Below are 24752 nucleotides of genomic sequence, written 5' to 3' on the forward strand. Positions count from 1 at the left end.
GAGAATGGGGCTAGGCTGGGGGACTGAGGGCGGTTAAAAAGGGAGCTGGGCAGAAAGGGGTACGGTGTGGGAGAATGAGCTAGGAGAGGACCTAGCCAGAGCTTGGGAGGAAAGTGGGGGAAAACAGAGATCTAGAGGGAGGAGAGGCAGGGGCTAAAGGAGCAGGGCAGGAGGAAGAATGCAGCTAGGACGACGAGAACGAAGGAGGCCAACAGACTTCCAGGATGGAGTGAAAAAACTAGAGAGGATGGAGCGGAGGGCAAAGGCTGGGAGAGAGAGGGTGAGGCTGGAGGGGAGGACGCAGGAATTGTGGTGGCGGACAGAGAAAAGGTGAGGACAGAGGACGGGGTCTGAAGGGAGAGGGCAATCTTGGGTGGAGGAGGCAGGTGCACCAAGGGGCGAGCCCTCCGAAGCCGCCCGGGGGTGGGGCCGAGAAGTCCTCACCGTGAAGTCCTTAAAGGACGTGCCCGGGAGAAAGGGCAGGCCATGCACAGGGTTGGACACCATCGCCGCCGCTTTCGCCGCCGCCACCTGGGTCGGGGTTGGCCTCCCGGGTTGCCCGGGCAACAAGCCGCGTACGCCGGCCTCGCGGAGCTCCATGGTAATGCCAAACATCCGGAGCGCCGAGCGCGGGGGCGGGGCCTGAGGCGCCGGCGCGACAGGTCTGCGCGTGCGCCGCCCGCGGGCCCGGCATTCTGACTGAGGTGGGAGCTGGTGGGCGTGGTGGGAGGAGGTGACTGCGAGGAGGCTCCCCTCGTCGCCTTGAGGTGCAGGGGTGGGGGCCAGCCTTTAGAGGGGTTACAGTGGAGGGGAAGGTGCTTCCTCCCGTCCACCCAGTCCTCACCGCTCCCCGCCCGCGCCGTGAGCTCGGGCCCCGCCTTCTCCCAGCCCTGGGAAAAGGGTTCTTGTCCCGGTTCACACTAAAGTGTAAATGGTTGGTTCCGGCTGAAAGTGGCACCTCGTGCCCGTGCTTGTTGGGGGCAGGGGCTGCGGATTACTCATGGTTGTATCTCTTGCTCAAGGATGTTCAGTGAACTAATGCAACCGTCTCGTCCCTGATCTTCCCATTGCTGCATTATCATTTTCCATCTTCGCCTCTCCTTATTCTACGGGTCAACACCTGCCTCTCTGCAGCCTCTCAATTCTTGAAGGCCTGGGCCTTGCCTATTCACCCCAGGACACTCAGTATTCGTTGACTGTAGAGCTATAGGGTGCTTATCTCAATTCTCTTGATCTCCATACCTATCTGCCGCTGCAGTGCAAAGATACGACCCACAGGGGGAAATGCATCTCCTTCGAAGAGAAAACTAAGTCATAAAGACGCAACCAAGTGGGGTGAAATAGTGTCAGGATCATAGGTATTCTCGCCTTTGGTGATTTTTATAAAACTTGTTTAAATTATTATGCCTTTAAAGAAATATAATCTTGTTCATGAAGCATCTTCAGGAAAGAAAGAAAAAACCTATCCATCAGCACTGAGGGGTTTAAAAATAAAAACAAAAAACAAACAAAACCCTGGTGCCCAGACATGGGATTCATTAGGTCTGAAATAGAGTTCAGGAATCCGATTTTTATAACAGCTGTTTCTGATAATGAGCCAGTTTAGGAACATGATAGAGTAGCAAGCCTGCCACAGGAAGCATAGCTCCACATCATGGGTAGTTTAGTGCTAATGCACACAGCAGCTTTAGTTTTATTGCTGCTTGTCAGAGCAAATCCCCCTATTGGGCTTCACTAATGGGCATGAAGCTCAGGGGGCGAAGGACATGAATCCACTGATGGCACCTGAAGCAGTTATTGGTGGCTGTCTACCACATCCTGCCCAGTTTATTTTCCGCTAACCTCTTCTCTCTCCTCACTACTTCTGTTTTCCTGTTCTTGTCCCCTCCCCCCCCTTTTTTTAAGATTTTATTTATTTATTTGACAGAGAGAGACACAGCGAGAGAGGGAATACAAGCAGGGGAATGGGAGAGGGAGAAGCAGGCTTCCCGCGGAGCAGGGAGCCCGATGCGGGGCTTGATCCCAGGACCCTGGGATCATGACCTGAGCCGAAGGCAGATGCTTAACGACTGAGCCACCCAGGCGCCCCCCCTCCCCTTTTTTTACCTTTAAATTTTTTTAAAATTTTCGATTAGTCTATTACTTTAATGCAGGCATTTAATGCTTTAAAAATCGATGAATTACCATTGTTGAATTTACTGAAAACTTTAAAAGCATCTGTCCATTGCATTATATCTTAGCCACTGACCTAGGATACAAGCCAGCTACTGGAAGAATACTTCAAAATGGTAAGTTCAACCTTTAAAGAGGTTGAAGATGCCTCTCTCACTTCTCTCCACCTCATTGATGCTGAGTATCCAGAAACACTGGTAGCTATAATCCTTGCTGACTCTTGATAATAACCTTTAACTCTTACCAGTTATACGATCCTGCCCTCCCCTCTATCTTAATAAAAGTAAATCCATGGCATTAGGATACACTTGAAAGAGCCCTTCTGGACTAACTGCATGGTTGCACTTGGGTCTATATTCCCTAGACCGGGTAGGGAAGGAGTCCATGGGGGCTGGAAAGGGTAAGTCATGCCTAAGCCTATTGTCCATTGTGTCATCTGTTTCTTTTTGAGGAGTGGCCTCTGCTCAAATGCCTTTCTGTTCCAGAAGAACACAATAGTTAAATGGCTAACCAAGTGTGTTTTAATACTTTCAGACCCTAGAAGTGCATGGTGAGGAAAACTTTTCTTGGTCTATATTCTCCTAAAAATGCCATCACCCCTGAGGAGAGGAAGCTGGTCCGTGTTGCATCAATGCTAAAAAGCACAGGGACAAGTGTGTAAAGAAGGGGGGGGGATAAAAAAAAATAAAGGTAGGGCTTCGGAAAACTGCTTGAACCCTGAAGTTTGGTATGATTAAGAGTTTATATCACAGGGCGCCTGGGTGGCTCAGTCGGTTAAGCTGCTGCCTTTGGCTCAGGTCATGATCCCAGGGTACTGGGATCAAGCCCCTCATGGGGCTCCCTGCTCAGCGGGAAGCCTGCTTCTCCCTCTCCCTCTCCCCCCACCGCCCGGCTTGTGCTCTCTCTCTTGCTCACTCTCTCAAATAAGTAAATGAAATCTTTTTTTAAAGAGTTTATATCCCATTTCTCCCAAACATGACTACTCAGCATGGAGCAGGCTTCAGTCTGCACTCACCATTTTCCACTTGGTGCAATATACAGGAGAGAGCAGGAAACTGACCATCCCTGACAGCTCCAGTAAAAAGTGCCACGGTCTGAAGGCTGTGCATAAAGCCTGGACTCAGAAGACCACAGAAATATCGCATGACTGTAGCAGGTGTTTCACAACGTGGGGAAAGGAAAATATGGAAAGAGCAGTCTGCCAGCAGACCAAATCCGAAAGAGGGCCTCATGCTGGTTGATGACTCCCAGGAACTGATGGGACAATAGCAGACTGGCAGAGGTTAAAATAAAGCAGTTGCCTAAATTAGGCATCTCCTTTTTCAGGATTTTGCCCAGAGCGCTGGCTTTATCCAGAATTTGTTTGCAATCCTGTGATATTATTCTTCAGTACCTAAAGTCACAGGACATATATCAAGCAGGCGTGTGTGTGTGTGTGTGTGTGTGTGTGTCTCTCATAGATATTTATGCAATGATTTTGGGTGCTCTACTTCCCTCTGCTGGATAAAAACGGTACAGCATGGTTTCTGAAAAACTCAATTCTACACCTGTAAGTTTGAAGTGCTGGGGGTGCGGCTAGTGTGTGACCATAGTGGTTAAGACCTTGCAGGGGAGTGTCCCTCAGTCAGAGTGCTATCCAGCATTCCTTTCCACTGCTCACTCCTTAATTTCTGGAATCTCTTATCCAAGAGTGCCCAGTCAAGCCACCTCGATCTTTGCAAAGTATGGTAGAAGGAGAAACATCATCAGGGATTTCCAAGTAGTTATAGGGGCACTTTAGGTCCTAGATTTAGGACCCACAGGAAATCTTCATTTGACACAAACTCATGCAATTTGGGTTTAGTTTTGGCCTTTCAGTGGTTTCCTGCCAGGGGTTCCGAAAAACTTGTGTTTCTGCTGCTTTTTTCTTCCTTAAGTCAGACACATTCTATGACTTTAGTTGATTCAGATGGCATTCGCTTCTCTCTGAAAAAGCCTACCACACATCACCTCACAGAATCAGAGATTTCACAGGCTATAAGCATCATAAAGATAGGTTCTTTGTTTTGCTCACTGCCATTTTCCCGGATCCCAACACAGTGCTGACACCTCATAAATACTCAATAAGCAGTTGTACAATGATTGACCAACTAAGTGAGTGAATGACTTTTGAGTCACTGGAATGACCCAGTATTTTTAACTGCCGGTCTCCATTAGGAGGCGGTAAAAATCAACTTAATGGATTGTGACAATAGTCAGAATTTTTCATTAAAAAAGGGAAGAAATAGGATATAAATTATCAGGATGTATCCCATATTATATGGGTAAGAATAATTTACTGAAAAAGTTTTCAAAAAATGTACATACACATTCATATTCCGGGTATTTTTTTCATGGTCACAATCAAAAAACTTGGAAATCGATCGACACTATCCAGCCCACTCATTTTACTGATGAGAAATCCCCAGCCCAAAAGAGATTAAGAAACCATCAGCTAATGACTGGTTCCCAGCTGAATATTTCTTACACTCCACCTCATCTTCTCTCAGATGGAAAAGATACTCCTCCTTCGGCATGTGAGGGATCATTGACCTTGCAATCCTGCTTGTCAGTCATCTCTGATCTAAGAAGGCTTTTAACAGTATGGACAAAGAGAAATATAAGAGTGATGTGGCAGTAATATCCACTATAGTTGTGGATTCCAAATGTGGGCAGGCAGGTGGAGTCCATTAATTCAGGTAAATGGTAACCTTGAAACAATGGGGAAATGCCTTTGATACCCCCTCTCCCATTGCACACCTCAAACAGTCTTCCTTTTCTCCTTTTATATATGCAGCATGGAACAGAAAATGAAACACCAGGTTGGGGTCTTAAGAACCATAGTCGTGTCCTCACTGTGTTATGAATATTTGTGTGAGCTCAAACAACTTACCTACCTGCGATTCTGTTTTTTTCATCTCTAAAATGAGAAGCCTGAACCAGAATTAATGATCACTAATTGTTTGGGGGTCATAGGGTCATCTTGAAAACGAAGTGAAAGCTATGGATGAAAAATATGCAGAACCTTAGGAAAATAAAACGTGTATTAATTTGTTATGAGTAGAGAGAAATCCTTCCCGAGGACAGAGAGCTCCCATTCTTGGAGATACCTCCGAGAGCCCATGGAAAGGGTGGACACTTCTGTACAGAACCCACAGCACCCTGCTCTGCATAAAGTGATAGAAATAATAATAATTATGACAATGATTGCCACTAGTACTTATTCAATGAGAACTTTGTGCTGAGGTATTTTTACCACAGTAAAATTAGATTCCAAAATGACTTGTTCTTGCTGGAAAAAAAAACAAAAAAACACTGAGTGGAGATGCTTTGCATGTTTCCATAGTTGTCTTTGAGAAAAAGAAACTGCGTTAGCCCAGAATAGTGCTCAAGTTCACTTTAATGAATAATAGGATATATTTAACAGGTCCTGAAGATAAGGAAGGATTCACTAGAGAAGTGTAGGGAAATAATCAAGGATAGTCGGTGGTTCTTAAAGCTGGTTTGAGTCCTCGAAGTTCTTCCAGACGGTCACAGATGGCTTCTGAGACTGACATTTGTCATGTGACTAGGTCTGCATTGGATTCTAGCACAAAAATACATTTAAGAATTTTACTATCGGTCCTGCTTCAGCAGTAACAGCCTGAGGACTTATGCTTGGCTCAAGTGTCTAGAAATGAAACAAGAACTGCGTCTTTAGGTTTATTTCATTTATGAGGGCACACACACACACAAAAATCCGTATTACCTTTCCTTCCCAATTCTACACTTCTATTTCACACAATTGGCAGTGGGGAAGTTAGACCAAAAGACCTTCTACATTCACTTTGTTTTGGTTGTTACGAATACGGACTCTGGATTCAAAGTCCCAAGTCTCTGTGAGATTGCATTACTTACTAGCCAGGTAGCCCAGGACAAACTTACCCAATCTATCAGTTTCCTCATTTGTAACATGGAGGCAACAATAACATCTATCTCATAGGGTTGTATGAAGGGTTAAATGAAAGAATCTAAGAAAACAGCTCGGCTAAGGACTTGGCAAGGAGTGAGCACTAGCTAATGTAAACTGTTAATGTTATCATTATTCCTAGTTTATAGACTCTGCCCTGGGTGTTTCATTGCATTTTTGCCCAGAGGATTACCTAGAGTACAAACCAGTGTCGGGAGAACAAGGAAACATTCAAAGCCTATCTGGGAAGTGGAGGTCAGTGTGCTGAGCACTTAAAAAAAAAAAAAAATGCTAAGAAGAATCTGGGAAAAATCCTCCAGGCACCAGAGTGTGTCCACGGGAACCGAGTCCATGTGGCCAGGCCCACAGATGGAATCACTTAATGATAACCTGGTTTTGTGTAGATTGAAGGGAACAAGATTTACTCTGTTTTCTATGGGCAAGGTAATGTGTAATTAGTAATTAGTCCATGTAGGTAAACAATGACCCTGAATTTTCTCGAACAGAATTCTTCCCCAGCATACCCTGTCCTGAAGTCACAGTAAGAGCCAAAGTGCTTACAAGGCTCTCACAATCTGCATCTCCTACTGCCCTCCCTCTCTCCATTCATGCTGGCCTCCTGCTATTCCTAGTGTACTCTGGCCTCAGGGCCCTTGCACTTCTTCCCTCTGCCTGGGAGAGAAACAGAGACAACTCCCTCACCTTTCTGGAGTCTTCCCTGATCCTGTTTACAACTGCACACCCACCCTGCCCCTCTGGCCTATTCTTCCTTGCTTTCTGTTTCTTGGCACCATCGCCTTCTAATATTCTATATAACTTACTTATTTGGTTCATTGTCTGTCATACCCCTACCTCCAGCCCCTGAATGTAAGCTCCCCAAGGGCAAGGATTTGTGTGTTTTGTCCATTGCTGTATTCCTAGAACAGGGCTTGGCACCGAGTGGTGGTCAGAGTTTGTGGAGTGGCTGCCAGTGAATCCGGATACTCACCAGTTCAGCAGGTGAGGCCTCCCCTCCAGTGAAGGTCTTTCTAGCAGGGCACTCTCAGAGGGCTTGAGTCAGGAGAAGCATTTCAAAGAATTCTTTCAACACAAGATAACGTATCATCGGCTTTCTCGTGTGAGTCAATATCTCAGCCATGGCATCATCAAATTACCGACATAGTGTAATGTCAGAAGGGGGTGTAATGTAACTATCTTGGTATTCCCGTAAATCGAGCCAGAGACCGTTGATTTTGTACTTTATAGAATGAAAGTATTAGGTTGCTTAAAATTTCTCGTTCCCAATTTGTTTTTCTTCAGGAAGCATAATTTTATGTGACACTAGCTAATTTACCTATCACTGATGACATTTCACCATAGCCTTATTTTTCCCCTGGAGAGATTTATTTTCATGATTGGCCCGTGGATTATCTGTTTCCCCCCATTTTTCTGCATTTTCTTTAATTAGCACATATTACTTGAAAATGAGAAATAAGGACTTTTGGGGGACTTTCTGCTAAGTCTGTATAACTCTTTTATAAGGCAGAGAAGATTTTTTTTTTAAATCCCATATTCAAAGTCATACCACTTGTCAAAGTCCCTGGGAGAACGGATTGTTTGAATAACTGACAATCCCTAGGGAAAGAGGAGAGGGAGGGTTTGCATAACCCTGGCAAGATTATCAATACCAGATGAATTTCTTATCCAAGGAATCAAAGTATTTTCAAGAATCTGTGACTGGAGAGTGAGATTTGATGTTATACTCTAGGCCAGCAAGGGCCTGTCGCCTTTGGGCTCTAAGAAAACTGTGAGGTGCAAAGAATGCTTTATTTGGCATCCAAGGACACAGTGTGAAGTAGGTCACTTCAACCTGCAAAGAAACAATACAACCCCCGCTATTCATGAGGTATTTAGGAACAAAAGTTAAAATGAGATTAGGTTAAAGTATGCACAATAGTAAAAGTGCTTACTTTTACTATTTACACACTGTAAAGGGCTCTGCAAATATTTGGGTGTTGATGTTTCTGATTAGCTGACCCTTGGATTTATCTGAAGGAAAAATGCGTTTGAGTTTAAACATTACAACGAGTTATGTGACTTTGAACCAATCATTCCACTTTCCTAGGGTGTTTCCTAGTTTAGTGGAGATCTTTTTGGCTTTGCTTCACATGATTATTTAGAAGCTTGAATGGATGTGGAAATGTTTTGGAAAGCATAATGCAGGATGAGATCTGAGGTGTTACTCTGTAGCCTTTGAGTTGGTCAAGGCCTCTTAGAGTCTAAAATACAGTGCGTACCTCTTCCTATGAGATCCTGTTAGGTAAGAAAAGCCCTTACTTTAGATAGATATGCTCTCAAAATTAATGTTTAAATGAATTTTCCTTTTATTGCAAAGCTTTTCCTTCCATATTATTTTAGTAAAAGTTCCTTAAGGGATAAGATGGTTATTTTTGTTAAAGGAGACAGCCAGAGTGTAACATGCTGTTTCCAATTTACTAAATCAGGAACTTGTACTCAGGTTGAAACCCTACATTCCCTGAAGGATGGCGCTTTAATTACCTGGGACTTTAACTACTGCCTGTGGAAATATAGGGCTACTCTGTGTCCAGATGGTGAGAAGTGTGTCTGAGACTGAATTAAACACTAGAGGACAGTGTAAAGGGCTAGAGAAACAATGGGAGTAACAAGCGTTGAGGTCTGACCATAGGTGACGCCTTGCTGGTGGGAGAGATATTTCTAGTCTCTGGGGGGCAGAGGGAGAGATCTCAATCCTTTTAAAAATGTTCTGGTACAGAGCAAGTCCCAGCCTCCCCTGGGTTTGGCTGGCCATCTGGCCCTCCGGTTGTGACTAGGAGACCAAGACCTAGAGGGAGATCCTGTGATGGCCCAATGTGGGAAGATGCTGGTTCAGTTAGCAGTCTGAAAACTCTCTGTGGAAGGGTCCCTGCTTTCTTTTCCTCACTGTGGTATCTCCAGAGCCAACATGGGTACCTGCCACCAATAGGTGCTCATAAATACTTGATGAATCAGTAACTGAAGAGTGGTTAAACTATTAATAGTGACAACAGAAGCATTTGCAAGCTGCCTACGGCCCCCATGGGTCATAAAAAGGGTTAGGGCAAGAGGGATATCCATAATCCTATCAGTGGTGCCTCAAGCCAGACAAATGTTGTCTTCTCACTGTTGTGACAGTACTGTGGCTTGAAGCTGGAGCAGTCTGGAGAATGACTTTTTTTTCACAGCTATTAAATATAACAGGCTACAAAATCCTTTGGTAGATAGGTGCCACATTTCACAACACATTCATTATGGTAGCTATTATAGTACAATTATAATTCATAAGTTTTGTATTTTAAAAATGTAGTCCATCAATTCAAAATTTTGAAAACATTTAACACTATTTCCCATGAAACTAGAAGTATTTATTCAATTAGATGGAAATCCTCAGAGAAATCAACTCCATACCTTTTGTGGGGTGGGGGTAGCAATATGATCTTTTCACAAGTGGGGATTTAGGGTGTGTGTGTATATTTGGGGGGCTGGGGTATGGAGATTTTTAAAGATTTTGTACTTTCCTACTTCTAGGTGGATATAAAGTGTCCTGACCTCCTCCTCCTGACAATGTTTGTCTAGATAAAACCTTTCTTTAAGGTAGGCCTTGTCAAAGAAACAAGATAGTTGTTGACAGTACAACAATCCATATATACAAAATCTGTTTAATGGTCACTCGTGTAAGTAGATTTATATTAACAGAAAATAGTTCCATTTTTTCTTTGCCAAGCAATCAAGCAAAACACTAGGACCCATACAATTAATAGCCCAAAGACTTGGATACAATAGCCACGCCGAGTAAGACATGAGCGCCATCTGGAGGGTCCACTTGAACCTACAGTGCAGCATCTGAAGAACCTGCTAAGTATTAAGGTACCATTTGTGGATAGGAGTCAGGAATGAGCGACCTTCGTTCCACAACCTCAGCTCCTACTATTTCAGGCTTCCAACAGAGGACTGAGAATATTGTTATTCAGTGAAGTGCTTTTAGCAGAGGTGGGAAATGAAACTAACATCTGAGGAGTACTGACGTTAGCTCATTAGTAAATATAAGTCAGAAAGTACTAGGCAAGAGGGAAATAGGCAAATATGTCCCCAGTCGGCTGTGTCCAGATGCCCCATCTCCTTACCTTGAGTAGGGCCTCATACAACTCCATCAGAATTTTTATTCACAAGATGTAAATGACTGATAGTTTAGGTTTTCCAGAGGCATTTACGTTTTAATATAGAGAGAGAACTGGCAGAATTTCCAGATGTCAACTGTAGGGGAGGCTATGGGGGAGTAAAACAATCATCTCCTTTATCAAATACTTAATTATTTCTTTTAATAAATTAGGTCTGTTCCTTGCTGATACACTCATTTTAATGAAAATGTTCTAAAAGGAGTATTTAGTCCCTCAAAAGTCTGAGTAACTTAAAACATTTGCATTTCCTATGCTTATATATTTCTAATGAGACACTGATTATTTTATTTGTTTGTTTTTTATGACACTGGTATTTTAATTCGATACCTAGTCCCCAATGCTCTCAAATATCTCTGGTGAAAAACTATTTTTTAAAAATTTCCTATCACTTGAGGGACCAATACCTGTGTAAATTAGAGTAATAATTTCATGGCAATATCTTAAAGAGTTTCATCTATCTGAACTTGTCACAGACCGTTTAGAGTGGGTCAGCTGACCTCGGTCTGTCAACTACAATTAAAGATCGCTGTTGCTGCCCTATTTCTTATTTTCTAAAAAATACCTGCATTTGGCCTGAAGATCTCTGTCCAGCAGGACCACCGCCATATTCAAGAGCCTGACTTACACTTTCCTCCCAACTTTTAGAAGAATATGGTCTTTGAATCCATAAAAATGAACATTTCAAACATTTTCTAGTCCCCATTTTAAACTGACCCTCTTCTTGCAACGTGTTTGTACAACTCCCCCACTCCCTTGTTTAGTTCACCTGGCTTCAGTTCTGCCAACTTTATTTGTGATGAATTTGGCCTAGACACCAGAAGCTTAGGTAAGACACTTGGGTAGCACAGAAGTTCAGGTATTTAAGGATTAACAGAGAAATCCATCTAGGAAATCCATGTAGCAGACAAGACATATGCTTTCTTGATATGAAGATTATAGGAAAGCTTCAGTTGAGGCTGTGTTTTTTGTTTTGCTTTGTTTTGTCAAATGCAGACTGATAGTGTCTTCTTTTTTTTGTTTTTTTTTGTTGACATTGCCTTTTGATTTATAAGTAATTCTGGTTTTCTGACGTTTCTTTCATCCACTGGCTCAAAAGCAATGCATTCTTTTTTTCTTATCCCAATGACCCAAAACTGAAAATTCCACATGGCCATCTATTAAGTGTTCGTATGTTTCCATTTATAAGGCACAAAATCCACAAATTGCTCAGAGAAAGGAAGAAAACAAAGACCTGAAGATAAAATAACCTATTAATAGAAGAGATTCATCAAACTGGAGTGAAAACAAAGTACTTCTCTTTGTAGTAAAAGGGACCTTATACTGATAGGAAACATAGCCTCTGAGAAGACTTCCATGGCTCCTCCATCAACACAGCCCCCTTCACTGGATTAGTACATAAATCGGTCCTCAGAGAGGGCTGTGTGACCAGAACACATCAATCACAAGTACCACTTATTCCACAGAAGCTACTGGGCAACAGAAAATTCTAGCTACAGGGTATCTGGTTCACCATTCTTACCCAAAGGAGCCTTCAGGGACCAACCCACAATGATCACACATGCTCATCTGTCCTGGGGTTTGATTATTTTAAGGATTCAGCTCTAAGTTGGGGCATAACCTCCAGCCTGAGGACCCTGAACTAGGGTAGTTATGTGGGTCCTTTACATGGCAGCATCTAGTTAAGAGGCTGGACCTTGGGTTCCTCTTGAAATAATCAGATCCCTAGAAGGACCAGAACCAATTCACTCTATTAGGGGTTTTTTTTGTTTGTTTTGTTTTTTGTTTTTTAAACATGCTGGTCCGAATCTGGAGAAAACTCCCTAGCACAAGCCCCAGATTTTCTGGCCTGTAAGGCAGCCCTGATAGATCTCAAGTACTGCAGTCCACAGGTATAAAACAGAAGGGTCTCATGACACGAAACAGTATCCACGCTTGTTGGCTGGGCCTCCTGCTGGCTCTTGGCACTGTACTTTCTAGTACCATTTAGTAGTATATGAAAATAAACTTCCTGAATGTCCACATGGATCCAAGCATTTCCTGGAAATATGACGACTTCATAGTCCTCTATATTACCATGCAAGGTACAGATGGGAGTACACTGTAGAGAAAACAGCCAGGCAGACGTCATCCTGAGAAAAGGGTCAGTGTCAGAGTGGGCAAGACAGGAGGGACCAGAACTCAGATGAACCGAGTAATTCATTATGTCTAAGGGTTTCATTGAATCATCTTGAAGATTCTGACTTCTCCACCCTGGATCATCTGAAATCCAAATGAAATCAAGTTCTTGGGTCAGTTTACTCAATTACCAAAAACCAGTATAGTAGGATGGCCATTCCAATACGGTGTGGACCAGCCACGTACTTACTTTCCAGTCCAACTTTGTTCTCCCTTTAGCTCCAGGACTTGCCCCTGCAGGCCAAAGTCAGAATTCCACTAAATTTTCAGGCAGAAAGATTGTCCTTAATTCAGTGTCCCATGAATCCTAGCCAACGTCCCTTCCTTTCCTGTATCTTGTAAGGCTATGACACGGAGGGAAAAGTAATACTCCTTTTATTAGCAACAACTATTAACAACAAAATTCTTGAATCCTTTGGCTTTCCAATTCCATAGCATACCCTTGGAAACTTGTGTTAATTTAAAAGCAACTCTTAAAAACAAAAAGTCAACTCCTCTTGTTGTACTGAGTTTTCCCCAAATCAGACAGCCTGCCTCCACACCTCACCCCACCTGCCAGTCTCAGGAATCTTTCTTTGTCAGTCTGGCCTTGACTTTGTGTCTCAGGAGGGCTGCGGTGGCAGCGCTGCAGGCCGCCAAGAAGAAGAACGAAAGACAGGCCATGTAGACAGACAGGGGGCCATGGCGCTGCAGAAAGATCTCCTGCCGCCCCTGGTAGTCCAGAAGGATGGCCTCCAGCTGGGAGAGCGTACAGACAGACAGAAAGGCGTGGAAGATCTGATGCCCATGGCCCACAATGTCACAGGAACCCGGGAAGTACTTCTCAGGAACCGGGCAGGAGAAGAAGTAGGCGCTGACCAGGAAGAAGAGGATCTGGAGGGTGTGGTACCAGGCCGCCTGCTCCTGGCAGCCAGCCAGGTGGCACAGGGCCACGCGGTGTGCCACGGGGCTGATGTCTAGGACGAAGGCCAGCCCTGCTGGCACCACTTGACAGATCTTCCTCATGACCGGGTAAGGCCTGCGGTAGCGGTACTTGGCATAGCAACAGCCAGCGCAAGACAACCAGCCGCAGAAGGCAGCTGCGGGCAAGAAGAAGAGCCAGAACAGCTCGTACCAGGCCTGGTCGGAGCTGTAGAAGAAGTGCGCTAAGGCACTGCCGTACTGGTAGACGCTCACGCCCACGTAGTCCACAAAGTAGAAGGTGTAGTGCGAGAGCTCCGACTTGGACTGCAGCAGGTGGGCCAGAAGGCTGCACGTGAGGTAAGTGATCGACGACAGGATGAAGAGGAGCAGGGGCAGCGAGCGTGTGGAGGCCCACGGCAAAGCCTCGGCCTCGGCGAAGGCCCAGAATCGCAGGAGCACGGCCAGGGCGGCCAGCAAGTGGGTCCACACGTTGACCACCTCGTTGTGCTTCTGAAAGAGGCTGAAGAAGTAGTAGCGCCACTCGTGGCCCGTGGGGCGGTAGCCGGTGTGGATGTAGGGCTCCCGGAAGAGCTGGGGCACGTCGGTCTCGGGGACAGTGCAGGGCATCTTGGGAAGGCCGTCCTCCAGGAGCTTGGGCAGGCGGCGCAGCTGCTGCCCACTCACCGACAGTGTGCTCAGGCGCTCCAAGATGGCGGTCGTCATGGCTGCCGGCGTGGCGGACGGCGGGGCGACCTGCAGAGAACACAGGAGAATCGGCACACCGGGGGACAGGCGCTCGGAGGCGCGGCGGCAAGGGCTGTGGGGCTGCTCAGTGCTTCTAGTGGGAGCCCGGGCGCCGCAGACAGCTTCTGTGAGCCTCATCTTTGTCTCACCGGTACGCAATCGAGTTGGACCAAGACCCCTTCCCACCCGAAGGTTCTGGTTTCGTCTCTGCTACCCAGGGCGGTGTGAAGCGAAGTCCTATCTAGTAAGATGTTGTAATGACAGCCACAGGGTAAGTAAGGGTGCCTTTAGAGGCTTTGAAGTTTCCTAGATGTTATTACAATGTAGTCATCAGGCTCTAATCGTATGAGGTATTATATGGAAATACGAAAATTATAAATATTGATGTTACTGACGATAGCCTACATTTCTTGAGCACCTAATCTTAAAATAGCCACTAAGTTCACCGGTAACTTGAAATTCTGAGATAAGCAATAGTTAACTTGAACTTCAAAGTAACGACAGGCAAATGAGTCATGAATTTGGTTGGTAAAGACCAATACATATTCTGGGAAATACTTTAACAGTTAAAATTAACACATGGCCTAAACATAAAATCTAATTGTAAAGATTGATTTTCTTTTCAAATTATGCTCTGGAAGATAAGTAGTTTTGGATTTGTCTCTCCTGGGTACCTAAACCAGTACTCAATGAATTTCAGACCTCAAAAATGCTTACTTACCCTACACTTGGAATTTTTACATGACACAGATGAACCAGAGCATAGAAATTATTTCATAAAAAATTTCACAAAATAGCTGCAAATTTTCATGTGAATTTCTTGGGTAAAGAAATGGATTTTCAGCATATATACAGCTACCTTCTGTACTTCGTATTTCCCAGCCTCTTTTCTTCAGAGAAGTTCAAAACTTGATTGATTTATCTAAATGGCCCCCTCGCTTCAGAGACCTTCTGCTGGGAGAGATACAGCAAGTGCTTCTCAAGGCACTACTAATTTTAGTGAAGAAAATTTAATCTTCCTACTCACATTTCTTAATCAATATTGAAAAGCAAAAAATATCAGGTCTAAAATGTAGGGCATGAAAATTAGTAAGATGGAAAAAAAAGTTCAGGGAGACGTGGACTCAGTCCTTGGTTTGGGGCCATTTCCTGGGTAACCTTGGGCAAGATATAGAGCTATCTAGGCTCCAGTTTCTTCATCTGTAAAATGGGAGTAATAATTCTACATACTGTATGAGTGGTTGTGATAGTTAAATGCGAGACTCTAAAGTATAACATGCTTATTAAGGATTATGGAGTCAGAAGGACAAAAAGAGAGGGGGAGTGAGAGAAAGAAAACAGTCATCAGAATACCTTAATTTATTAAAACAGAAAAAGAGAAAAAGTTAAGCAGTGCTTCCGCTGTCAGCCAGCAGGGGGAATCCAAGAACCTGGGAGTTAAGTTCTAGATGGAGACTCCTCCAACTGACCTCCTGTGGCTGTTCCTGACAGAGCACAGCAGGGGTAAGGGTAAGGGAAAGGGACGGGAAGGTGGGAACAGGTGGAATATGCTGGCCCCAGAATCAAGTGGACCCACTGCATGACTGGGCCTGGGACATGGGACCATGTTTCAAGTTGTCCCGTGGCTACTGGCTGAGAAGCATGTGGCTTGGGGGAGCTGGGCTTTGTTGGAGCTCTGGGGAATTAAAGAGCTGTATTCTTTGGATATAGGCACATCTCTTGTGAAGTGGAGAGGAAATCAGATAGAAATATTGGTGTGATTTTGTGGTTGGGAGAAACAGGTGAGTAACTGGGGGATATGAACTGTAGAGGAAGGAATCCCTAATGATGCTCCCGGGTAGTCCCCACCATAGCATTGCCATCTAAGATCAAGGGTGTTTCCATCATCTCTGGGTGACCAAACCAGTTAGAGACAATTCCACATCCAAAGTTAAATAACACATGACTGCACGATTTCTGCTCATGTTTGTCTCCTCAAAATAGGGTGTCTAGGACAATAGCTGGTTCTTATAAACCAGTAACACAAGCGCATTTCTAAGGACTGAAAACTTGGGTTTTGGTTGTCTAATGGTTGGAACCGAGCACAGTGCAGACCTGGGAATCAACTGGCATCTGTCTGTTCTGAGGGAGAAAGGACAGATCATGATGCTGCTTTATTGTCATTTTCCAGAAAGCTCCATCTGCAGAGCTCTGACCCCAAGAGTTCCTCCAGTCTTCATATCACCAACTTCACCTCATGGCTTTATGTTGACAAGTTCTTTTCAGAAAATTATTTCTACATCTCTCATACTTACGGAAAATAAACTAGGAGAGGATGCTTCAAAGGAAAGGATGCACAGGAAAAAAAACTGGCAGAATCATTATTTCTCTTGCAAATGAGGCTTTCTTTTCCAAGGATCTTTAAAATGCCACCACACCAGCCTCAGGGTCTCCTTAATAACTCCATCCTCTGGAGTGTGCAGCCCAACACCCACAGAGAGACCGGTTGTTGCTGGGACACTACCGTAATGGCCTCTGACTCAAGATATGATCCCTTATCTCTGTCAGTGATGAGAATGCTACCAAGATCTAGGTCATCTATCTGTGGGTGAAAAGGATCTAAATTCCTCTTTGGAAGTGCAGGTCATGAAAAATTCTAAACTAATGGTCAGAAAGAGAGGGGATTATTTCTTTGTCCTGTGCTTAGCAACTGCCCCTTCTCCTGCCATAAACTCTTCCCTTCATCTGAGAGCAGCCACCACAGCCACAGCAGTGGTGATAGGGTGTAATTTTTGTATCATTACCTTCAGAAGCTCCTGTCCAGTGGCTACCCCCATAGACAACACTACTTTCACTGGGCCAGAGTGTGCTATGCTTCTAGAAATAGGCTTCAAAGGCCCAGCTATAAAGTTTGAGAGCCTGTCTGGAAGGAAACCACATACTGGCCCCATGATGTTGGTGCAGGCACACATCTCCAGCCTTCCTGGTGCTGGCTCTGAGTAAGGGTCTCCCCTTCATTCCTGGCCTCTGTCCCCATGCACTCCTCCCTGAGCTGATGTGGCCATCAGTCAACCAAGATGTTACCTTAGAATGATCTCTTGTGCACAGGGTATGCCCCAGCTCCTCTGCTGAGACAGCCAAAATGTCATCTTCCTGAAGAATTCTCATGAACTGGCTAAGCTCAAGTCATATTTGGATCAACCAGAGAGCTCTTCCAGAGCAAAGACAGTCTGCTCAACAATACCGCAGACTACAAAGGCCACGAAGGAAGAATAAAAATAAGACCCTTACCTCAAACAGCCTACAAGAAGATTCACACTTCATGAATCTGTAGCCAGTACCACCAGACTGCATATAATTGGGTGTTAAGTAGAGTGAAATACAAACAAGTCTCCAGAGCAGAGCACTCGGGGCATGCTGGGGCTGAGACACGTGACGGGGTGAGGAGCAGGGCATTCTGGGAGAGGGGTGAATATGAGTGAGGGAATGCAGGGGCTTCTTTGTGGGTCCATGAGCAGAGGGGCTATTGGGGAGTAATAAGGCCGCGAGTGGGGTAGGTGCCATGGCATTAGTGAAAGTTTAGATTTGATGTTGCAGAAAGCTGCTAGCTTGATCAACCCTTGTCTCACCTGAGCTGTGGCGATTCATACTGCTGACCAATGCCCCCTCTCTTGGCTTAAGTGATACAATGCTCTCTGGTCTTGCCTGTTTTTTTTTGTCCCACCACCCCTGTCAACTGTGGTGTTCCCAGGGGTCCACCATCTGCTCCCTTTTCCATATCCACAGTCCCTCTCATGCGGGTACTTCTCCCACAGCCTTGGCTTCAGCTAGCACCTGTATCAGATGATTCCCACACATACATCTGCAGCCAGATCTTCCCTGAAATCTGGATTCAATTATCCAGTGGCTCTGGATTTCCAACTGAATATTCCCCAGGCACTTCAAATTCAACATCTTCAACTTCTTCAACCCAGATTTGACCCTTCGCCTACATCTAATCAGTCATTTAGGGTCGGTTGATTTTATCTGAACATTTCTGGAATCCATTCATTCTTTCTATTTCTACTGCTCTTTATTCAGGCCTTCAAAATGAACTTATGCAGAGGATAACAGCAGTGTCATAACTGACCTTTTTTTCTCAAGTTCCCCTGCCTCATGTCCCCCAGACCCTCTCTTCTCCAAAGCACTTCAGGGTGATAGTTTAAGAATGGAAATCTGATCACCACTCCCCTCCACCTATCCCCTAGCAGCTCAGCATTGCTTGTTTACAACACAAACTCTAAGCCCTTAAAAGGCCTACTTCTGTTGACCTCCTTCCACTCCCAGCTTCCTCTCCCAGGAGAGGATCCACACCCCCAGGCCACAGTTGATGGCCTGGATGATAATACTGGGAGTTTTTCAAAAGTGCCACACTTGGGGCACCTGAGCGGCTCAGTCGTTAAGCGTCTGCCTTCGGCTCAGGTCATGATCCCAGGGTCCTGGGATCCAGCCCCACATCGAGCTCCCTGCTCCGTGGGAAGCCTGCTTCTCCCTCTCCCACTCCCCCTGCTTGTGTTCCCTCTCTCGCTCTGTCTCTGTCAAATAAATAAATAAAATCTTAAAAAAAAAAAAAAGTGCCACACTCATTATCTCCAGTGCCTACTTCTGCACACAATGACAACCCTCCAGTCCAGCAACCCCAGCTCATCAACGTTCTGCCCAGAAGCTCGCCAGGAAGTCTTTCCTAACCCCTAGGCCAGGTTTAAGACTCTCCCCAGCAACCATCTACCCTGGCCGTCCTCCCCAGCACAATTCTGTCCTGGGGTCCTGATCGTTGGTTTACTCCACACACTCCCCCATTCGTGTCCAGCTCCGTTCTGTGTAGTGTACAAGTTCCCGTGTCTAAAATGATACGCAGCATATAAAATATTTATGCACCTAATCATTATTTACTGAATGAGCAGTTCTTTAGGCCCAGACGTATGGCACCAATTTCCTTCTGTTCAGCAAGGTTAAGGGAAAAGAGAACGGTCTGGGAGTCAGGGGGTCTGGCTGTTCCATATTTGCTCTCCTCAATTAGCTGTGTGGCCATGCCTGATGAGGGAACAGAAGGCTGGCTGAAGACAAAGCATAAGCCGACACCCTGCAACCTCCCCCCAACCCCCACTCCTGGGTGGGACATGTGTGACATTCTTCCAGGAAGTTCCCAACTATCGTTAATGTTAATGCCTTACTAGAGGGGTAAACAACCTTGACGATGGCAAGGCTTCCGGTATCCTGTGAGTCTTCTTTAACATACAAAAATCCTTTTGAAACCTCCCTTTTCCTAACCTTCCCCAACCCCATGGTATATAATCAGCCACCCCTCATGACCCTGGGCCAGCCCCTCTTTCTGCCCACAGGTCCTGTCCCTGTGCTTTAATAAACCACCATTTTGCACCAAAGACACCTCAAGAATAGGGCTTCTGTCATGAGTGGCACACGTAGGGCAGCTCCATTGCTCTTCGTGTGGAATCAACATCAAGAATTCTTTCTTAGTCGTCGGCTCTGGACTCCGCCCCGTTGAACCTCACCTATATCCCAAAACCCCATCATGCCCAAGACATTAAATTACTCATTGTAATTTTCTTCATGAAAAAAGGTGGATGGGAGGTGATTTCCTGACTTTCCATCTCTCAATATAAAAAGAGGATAAATACAAAAATGGACAGTAGTTGGACAGCGCTTTGAAGAGAAAAAACATGACATTAAAGTACTAGTAATATTTTAAAAACTCACAAAAGGATTCTAACTTAGTAATATATATTTTTTCTGCCTTATATTTGATTTTAATGCAGACTTTGAAAACTGAAACGGAATTTAAGATTTTTGGTTCATTTCTGGGAATCCTCATAATACCTTTCCCAACTGCTTTATAAAGTTTTAATTAGACTCAGATTACAATGGAATTGGAATTTAAAGTTCTGTCTTAATATGAACTATTATTTAACTCTATTTTAATAATATGAATGATATCTGTACCATGAATTCAGGTAATGTTTATATAAGAAAGCGTTAAAAATGTTACATTGTGTTTTGGACTATTTAGGGGTCCAATCTTAAAGTTTTATTTCAGATGCTCCTTTAAGATGATTTAGAAAAATTAAAGATAATTACTGTAAGAAAGAAATAGAGAAGAACAGGTAAAACCTACGTTATAGCAATAATTTGACATTTTAGTAAAAAAATGTATATTTACATTTTCTTTTTAAAAAGAAATCACAACCAAAGTATGCATTTTTAAGGTTTGGTTTTGGTTACCTAGTTTTGATGGGTGAAGACTACCCAGAATGCATCTCCTTTTCGGTAATGTTAAATAAAATAACGAAATGACCCGTTTCTGTGAGTGTTGTGGTCCCCTGAAGCATACTGTAAACAATGTCAAGTGTCCATAAGTAACCATTTCACTTTCGGAGAGGAGCTGTATGGACGGATGAGCAGTGCGGCGCCTGGGCCAGTCTCCCATCTCCTAGTACCAGATGTAACTGCTTATACCAGGTATGCCCACTGCCCTTCCTGCTCCTTGCAACCTCCTCCACCTGCTGGGTTCCCTCTCTGTCGGGGCTCAGAAGTGGCCTGGCCACTTCCTACTTTGGGTGCTCATTATCTCCTACAGGCACCTTTGTAGGATACCGGAGGCCTTTCCTCTGGTCCCTACCTGTGTGTCTCCATCACTATTCCCAACCACCGCCTAACCCTGCCACTTTTTATGTATTCCATTAATTCTGCCATTCTTGCAGGCCTTTGTGCTTGTGTACATGCCTGGAATGCCCACCACTGATGCCCACTGGCCAGCTCCTCTTCATCCTAATGCCCCAGTTCAGATTTCCCCTGGGGAGCCTTTCCTTTCAGGCGCTTCTTTACCTATTACACCACTGCACTACCCCCCACCATAGCACTCTCCTTTCTGTACAATTACAGTGTCCTGGTTTGCATTACAGCCATACCTTGTTTCACTGTGTTTTGCTTTATTGTGCTTTGCAGACACTGCATGTTTTAAAAGATTTTATTTTTAATTAATCTCTGCGCGCAACTTGGGGCTCAAACTCACAACCCCAAGATCAAGAGTTGCATACTCTACTGACTGGGCCAGCCAGGCACCCCCGGATACTGCATTTTCGACAAATGAAGGTTTGTGGCAGCACTGTATCTAGCAAGTCCATCAATGCCGTTTTTCCAACAGTGTTTGCTCACTTTGTGTCACATTTTGGTAATTCTTGTAATATTTCCAACTTTCTCATTATTATCACATTGGTTATGGTGATCTTTGATCAGTGATCTTTGCTGTTACTATGGTATTTGTTTTGGTACCATGTACTGTGCCCATATAAGACTGCAAACTTAATAAATGTGTCTGTTGATTGCTCCACAGACTGGCCAGTCGCTGGTCTCTCTTCCCCTCCTTAGGCCTCCCTGTCCCCTGAGACATGACAATATTGAAATTAGGCCAATTAATAAATCTACAATGGCCTCTGAGTATTCTGGTGAAACATCTCTCACTTTAAGTCAAAAGCTAGAAATAATTAAGCTTTATGCAGAAGGCATGTTGAAAGCCAAGACAGGCCCAGAGCTAGGCCTCCTGCACCAGACAGCCAAGTTGTGAATGCAGAGGAGAAGTTCTTAAAGGAAATCAAAGTGCTACTTCAGTGAACACACAAATGAAAAGAAAGTGAAACAGCCTGATTGTCAATGTAGAGAAAGTTTCAGCAGTCTGGATAGAAGATCAAACCAGCCACAACATTTCCTTAAGCCAAAGCCTAATCCAGAGCAACGCCTCAACTCTCTTCAGTTCTGTGAAAGCTGAGAGAGGTAAGGAAGCTGGAGAAGAAAAGTTTGGAGGAGAAGAGGCTGGTTTTGAGGTTTCAGGAAAGAAGCCATCTCCGTAACATAAAAGTAAAAGGCGAAGCAGCAGGTGCTGATATAGAAGCTGCAACAGGTTACACAGAAGGTCTAACTGAGAGAACTAATGAAGGTGGCTACACTAAATAACTAAATAAATTTTCAGTGTAGATGACACAGCCTCTTGGAAGGAGATGCCATCTAGGACTTTCGTAGCTACAGAGAAGTCAGTGCCTGGCTTCAAAGTTTCAAAGGACAATCTGACTGTCTTGTTAGAAGCTAATGCAGCTGGTGATTTTAAGTTGAAGCCAGTGCTCATTGACCACTCTGAAAAACCTAGGTCCCTTAAGAATTATGCTGAGTCTACTTTCCCTGTACTCTATAAATGGAATAGCAAAGCCTGGATGATAGCACATCTGTTTATAACATGGTTTACTGAATATTTTAAGCCCACTATTGAGACCTACTACTCAAAAAAAAAGATTCCTTTCAAAATATTACTGCTCATTGACAGTGCACCTGATCACCCAAGAACTCTGATGGAGATGGTTAATGTTCTCATGTTGGCTAACACAAGATCCATTCTGCAGCCCATGGATCAAGGAGTAATTTCAACTCTCAAGTCTTATTATTTAATTCTTAATTAAATTCCATAATTTAGGGGCACCTGGGTGGGCATCTGATGGTTGGGCATCTGCCTTCGGCTCAGGTCATGATTGATCTCCAGGTCCTGGGATCGAGCCCCATGTGGGGCTCCCAACTCAGTGGGGAGTCTGCTTCTTCCTCTCTCTCTGACTTTCCCCCTGCTTGTGCTCTGTCTCTGCCTCTCTCAAATGAATAAATAAAAAATCTTAAATAAATTCCATAATTTATAAATTAAATTATAAAATTTATAACATAAATTAAATTAGATGTTATTTAATTCACATTTCACAAGGCCACAGATAGTGATTCCTCTCATGGCTCTGGGCAAAGTAAACTGAAAACCTCCTGGAAATGATTCATGATTCTAAATGTCATTAAGAACATTCATGGGAAGAGGTCAAAATATCAACACTATCAAACAGAATCACATACTACAAAGAAATCCTTCATGAATAGAAGAGTCCATTGATGAGGCAAACTTCATTGTTATCTTATTTTAAGAAACTGCCTTTAAGAAACCCAGCCTTCAGCAACCACCACCCTAATCAGTCAGCAGCCATCAACACGGAGGCAAGACCCTCCACGAGCAAAAAGATTACGACTCACTGAAAGCTCAGATGATGATTAGCATTTTTTAGCAACAAAGATTTTTTTTTAAATAAAGGTATATACTTTGTTTTTTTATTTTTTATTTTTTATTTTTTTAAAGATTTTATTTATTTATTTGAGAGAGAGAGAATGAGAGACAGAGAGCATGAGAGGGAGGAGGGTCAGAGGGAGAAGCAGACTCCCTGCCGAGCAGGGAGCCCGATGTGGGACTCGATCCCGGGACTCCAGGATCATGACCTGAGCCGAAGGCAGTCGCTTAACCAACTGAGCCACCCAGGCGCCCCTATACTTTGTTTTTTTAAAGACATAATGCTATTGTATACTTAATAGACTACAGTATAGTATAAATACAACTTTTATATGTGCTAGGAAACAAAAGAAGTCATTTGACTCATCTGATTGCAGTATTCACTTTACTTGGTTGTGTGGAACCAAACCTACAGTATCTTTGAGGTGTGCCTGTTATATTCTCTGCCCACTAAACTAGAAGATCCTTTGAGGGCTTGAGAATCTTTTATCACCTACCACTGTGCCTAGCACATAGGAGATGTTCCAATAAATTGTTGAATAAATGACTGAATGGAATGAAAATGTCAGAATAATAACAAACACTTACATGGTGTTTATCACATGCCCAACAGTATTCTAGGTACTTTGCAAATATTAGCTCATTTAAACTTCCTAACAACTATCTGGCATTAGTACTATTGTCATTATTCCCATTTTACAGTTGAGGAAATAGAAGCACAGAGAGATTAAGTAACTTGCCTAAGGCTACACAATAAGTCCCAGAGCCAGCAGGTAACCCAAAGCAGTTGGCCCTAGAGTCTGGGGCTCTTAACCATTATGTCCTCAAAAACTGCGCTCTAGGGCGCCTGGGTGGCTCAGATGGTTAAGCGTCTGCCTTTGGCTCAGGTCATGATCCCAGGGTCCTGGGATCGAGTCCCGCATCAGGCTCCCTGCTAGGCGGGGAGCCTGCTTCTCCCTCTGCCTCTGCCTCTCTCTCTCTCTCTCTGTCTCTGACTCTCATGAATAAATAAATAAAACATTTTAAAAAATAAATAATTAAAAAAAAACTGCGCTCTAAGTCCAAGCCCAAAAATGATGATATGCAACTTCAGATACACTGCTATAAAACTGCTCTGCTCCATTAACAAAGATAATTTGCAGTTGGCCTTACAAAAGCCATCAGTATCACAAAGCTCATTTCTTTGCCACTGAGTTTATTTGTAAATCAGATTCCAAGAGAAGAAAATGTGACTTCCAGAAAATCTGATTGAAATCTATCAGACAATCCAAGTGGGTCTATAACCCAGGTGAAGTGATCATAAACCCAGTGGGCCTGTTTCATCTTAGAGACATACCATTTGTTATGGCTGGCTTTGCAGAACTGGTGTGGTGAGACATTCCAATCATAAACCTAAAGACCAAGGTCATTTATCAGCCTGTTGGAGGAAAGCACACCAACACTGAGAATAGTCACTGAA

General features: G+C 44.1%; 2 protein-coding genes across 2 annotated transcripts in view; both read right to left on the reverse strand.

Moving 5' to 3' along the window:
• Positions 1 to 507, reverse strand: part of EFHC1 (EF-hand domain containing 1) — a 65378-nt gene extending 64871 nt beyond the window's left edge. The window contains exon 1 of the mRNA XM_021692077.1: positions 445 to 507. Within this exon, the coding sequence (XP_021547752.1) occupies positions 445 to 507 (63 nt within the window). The remainder of the gene's footprint in view (positions 1 to 444) is intronic.
• Positions 508 to 9816: 9309 nt separating this feature from the next.
• Positions 9817 to 24752, reverse strand: part of PAQR8 (progestin and adipoQ receptor family member 8) — a 42949-nt gene continuing 28013 nt past the window's right edge. The window contains exon 2 of the mRNA XM_021691970.1: positions 9817 to 14184. Coding sequence (XP_021547645.1) covers positions 13090 to 14154 — 1065 coding nt within the window. The 5' untranslated portion in view covers positions 14155 to 14184 and the 3' untranslated portion in view covers positions 9817 to 13089. The remainder of the gene's footprint in view (positions 14185 to 24752) is intronic.

Source organism: Neomonachus schauinslandi, chromosome 8 (genome assembly GCF_002201575.2).
Source record: "Neomonachus schauinslandi chromosome 8, ASM220157v2, whole genome shotgun sequence".
Taxonomy (NCBI): Eukaryota; Metazoa; Chordata; class Mammalia; order Carnivora; family Phocidae; genus Neomonachus; species Neomonachus schauinslandi.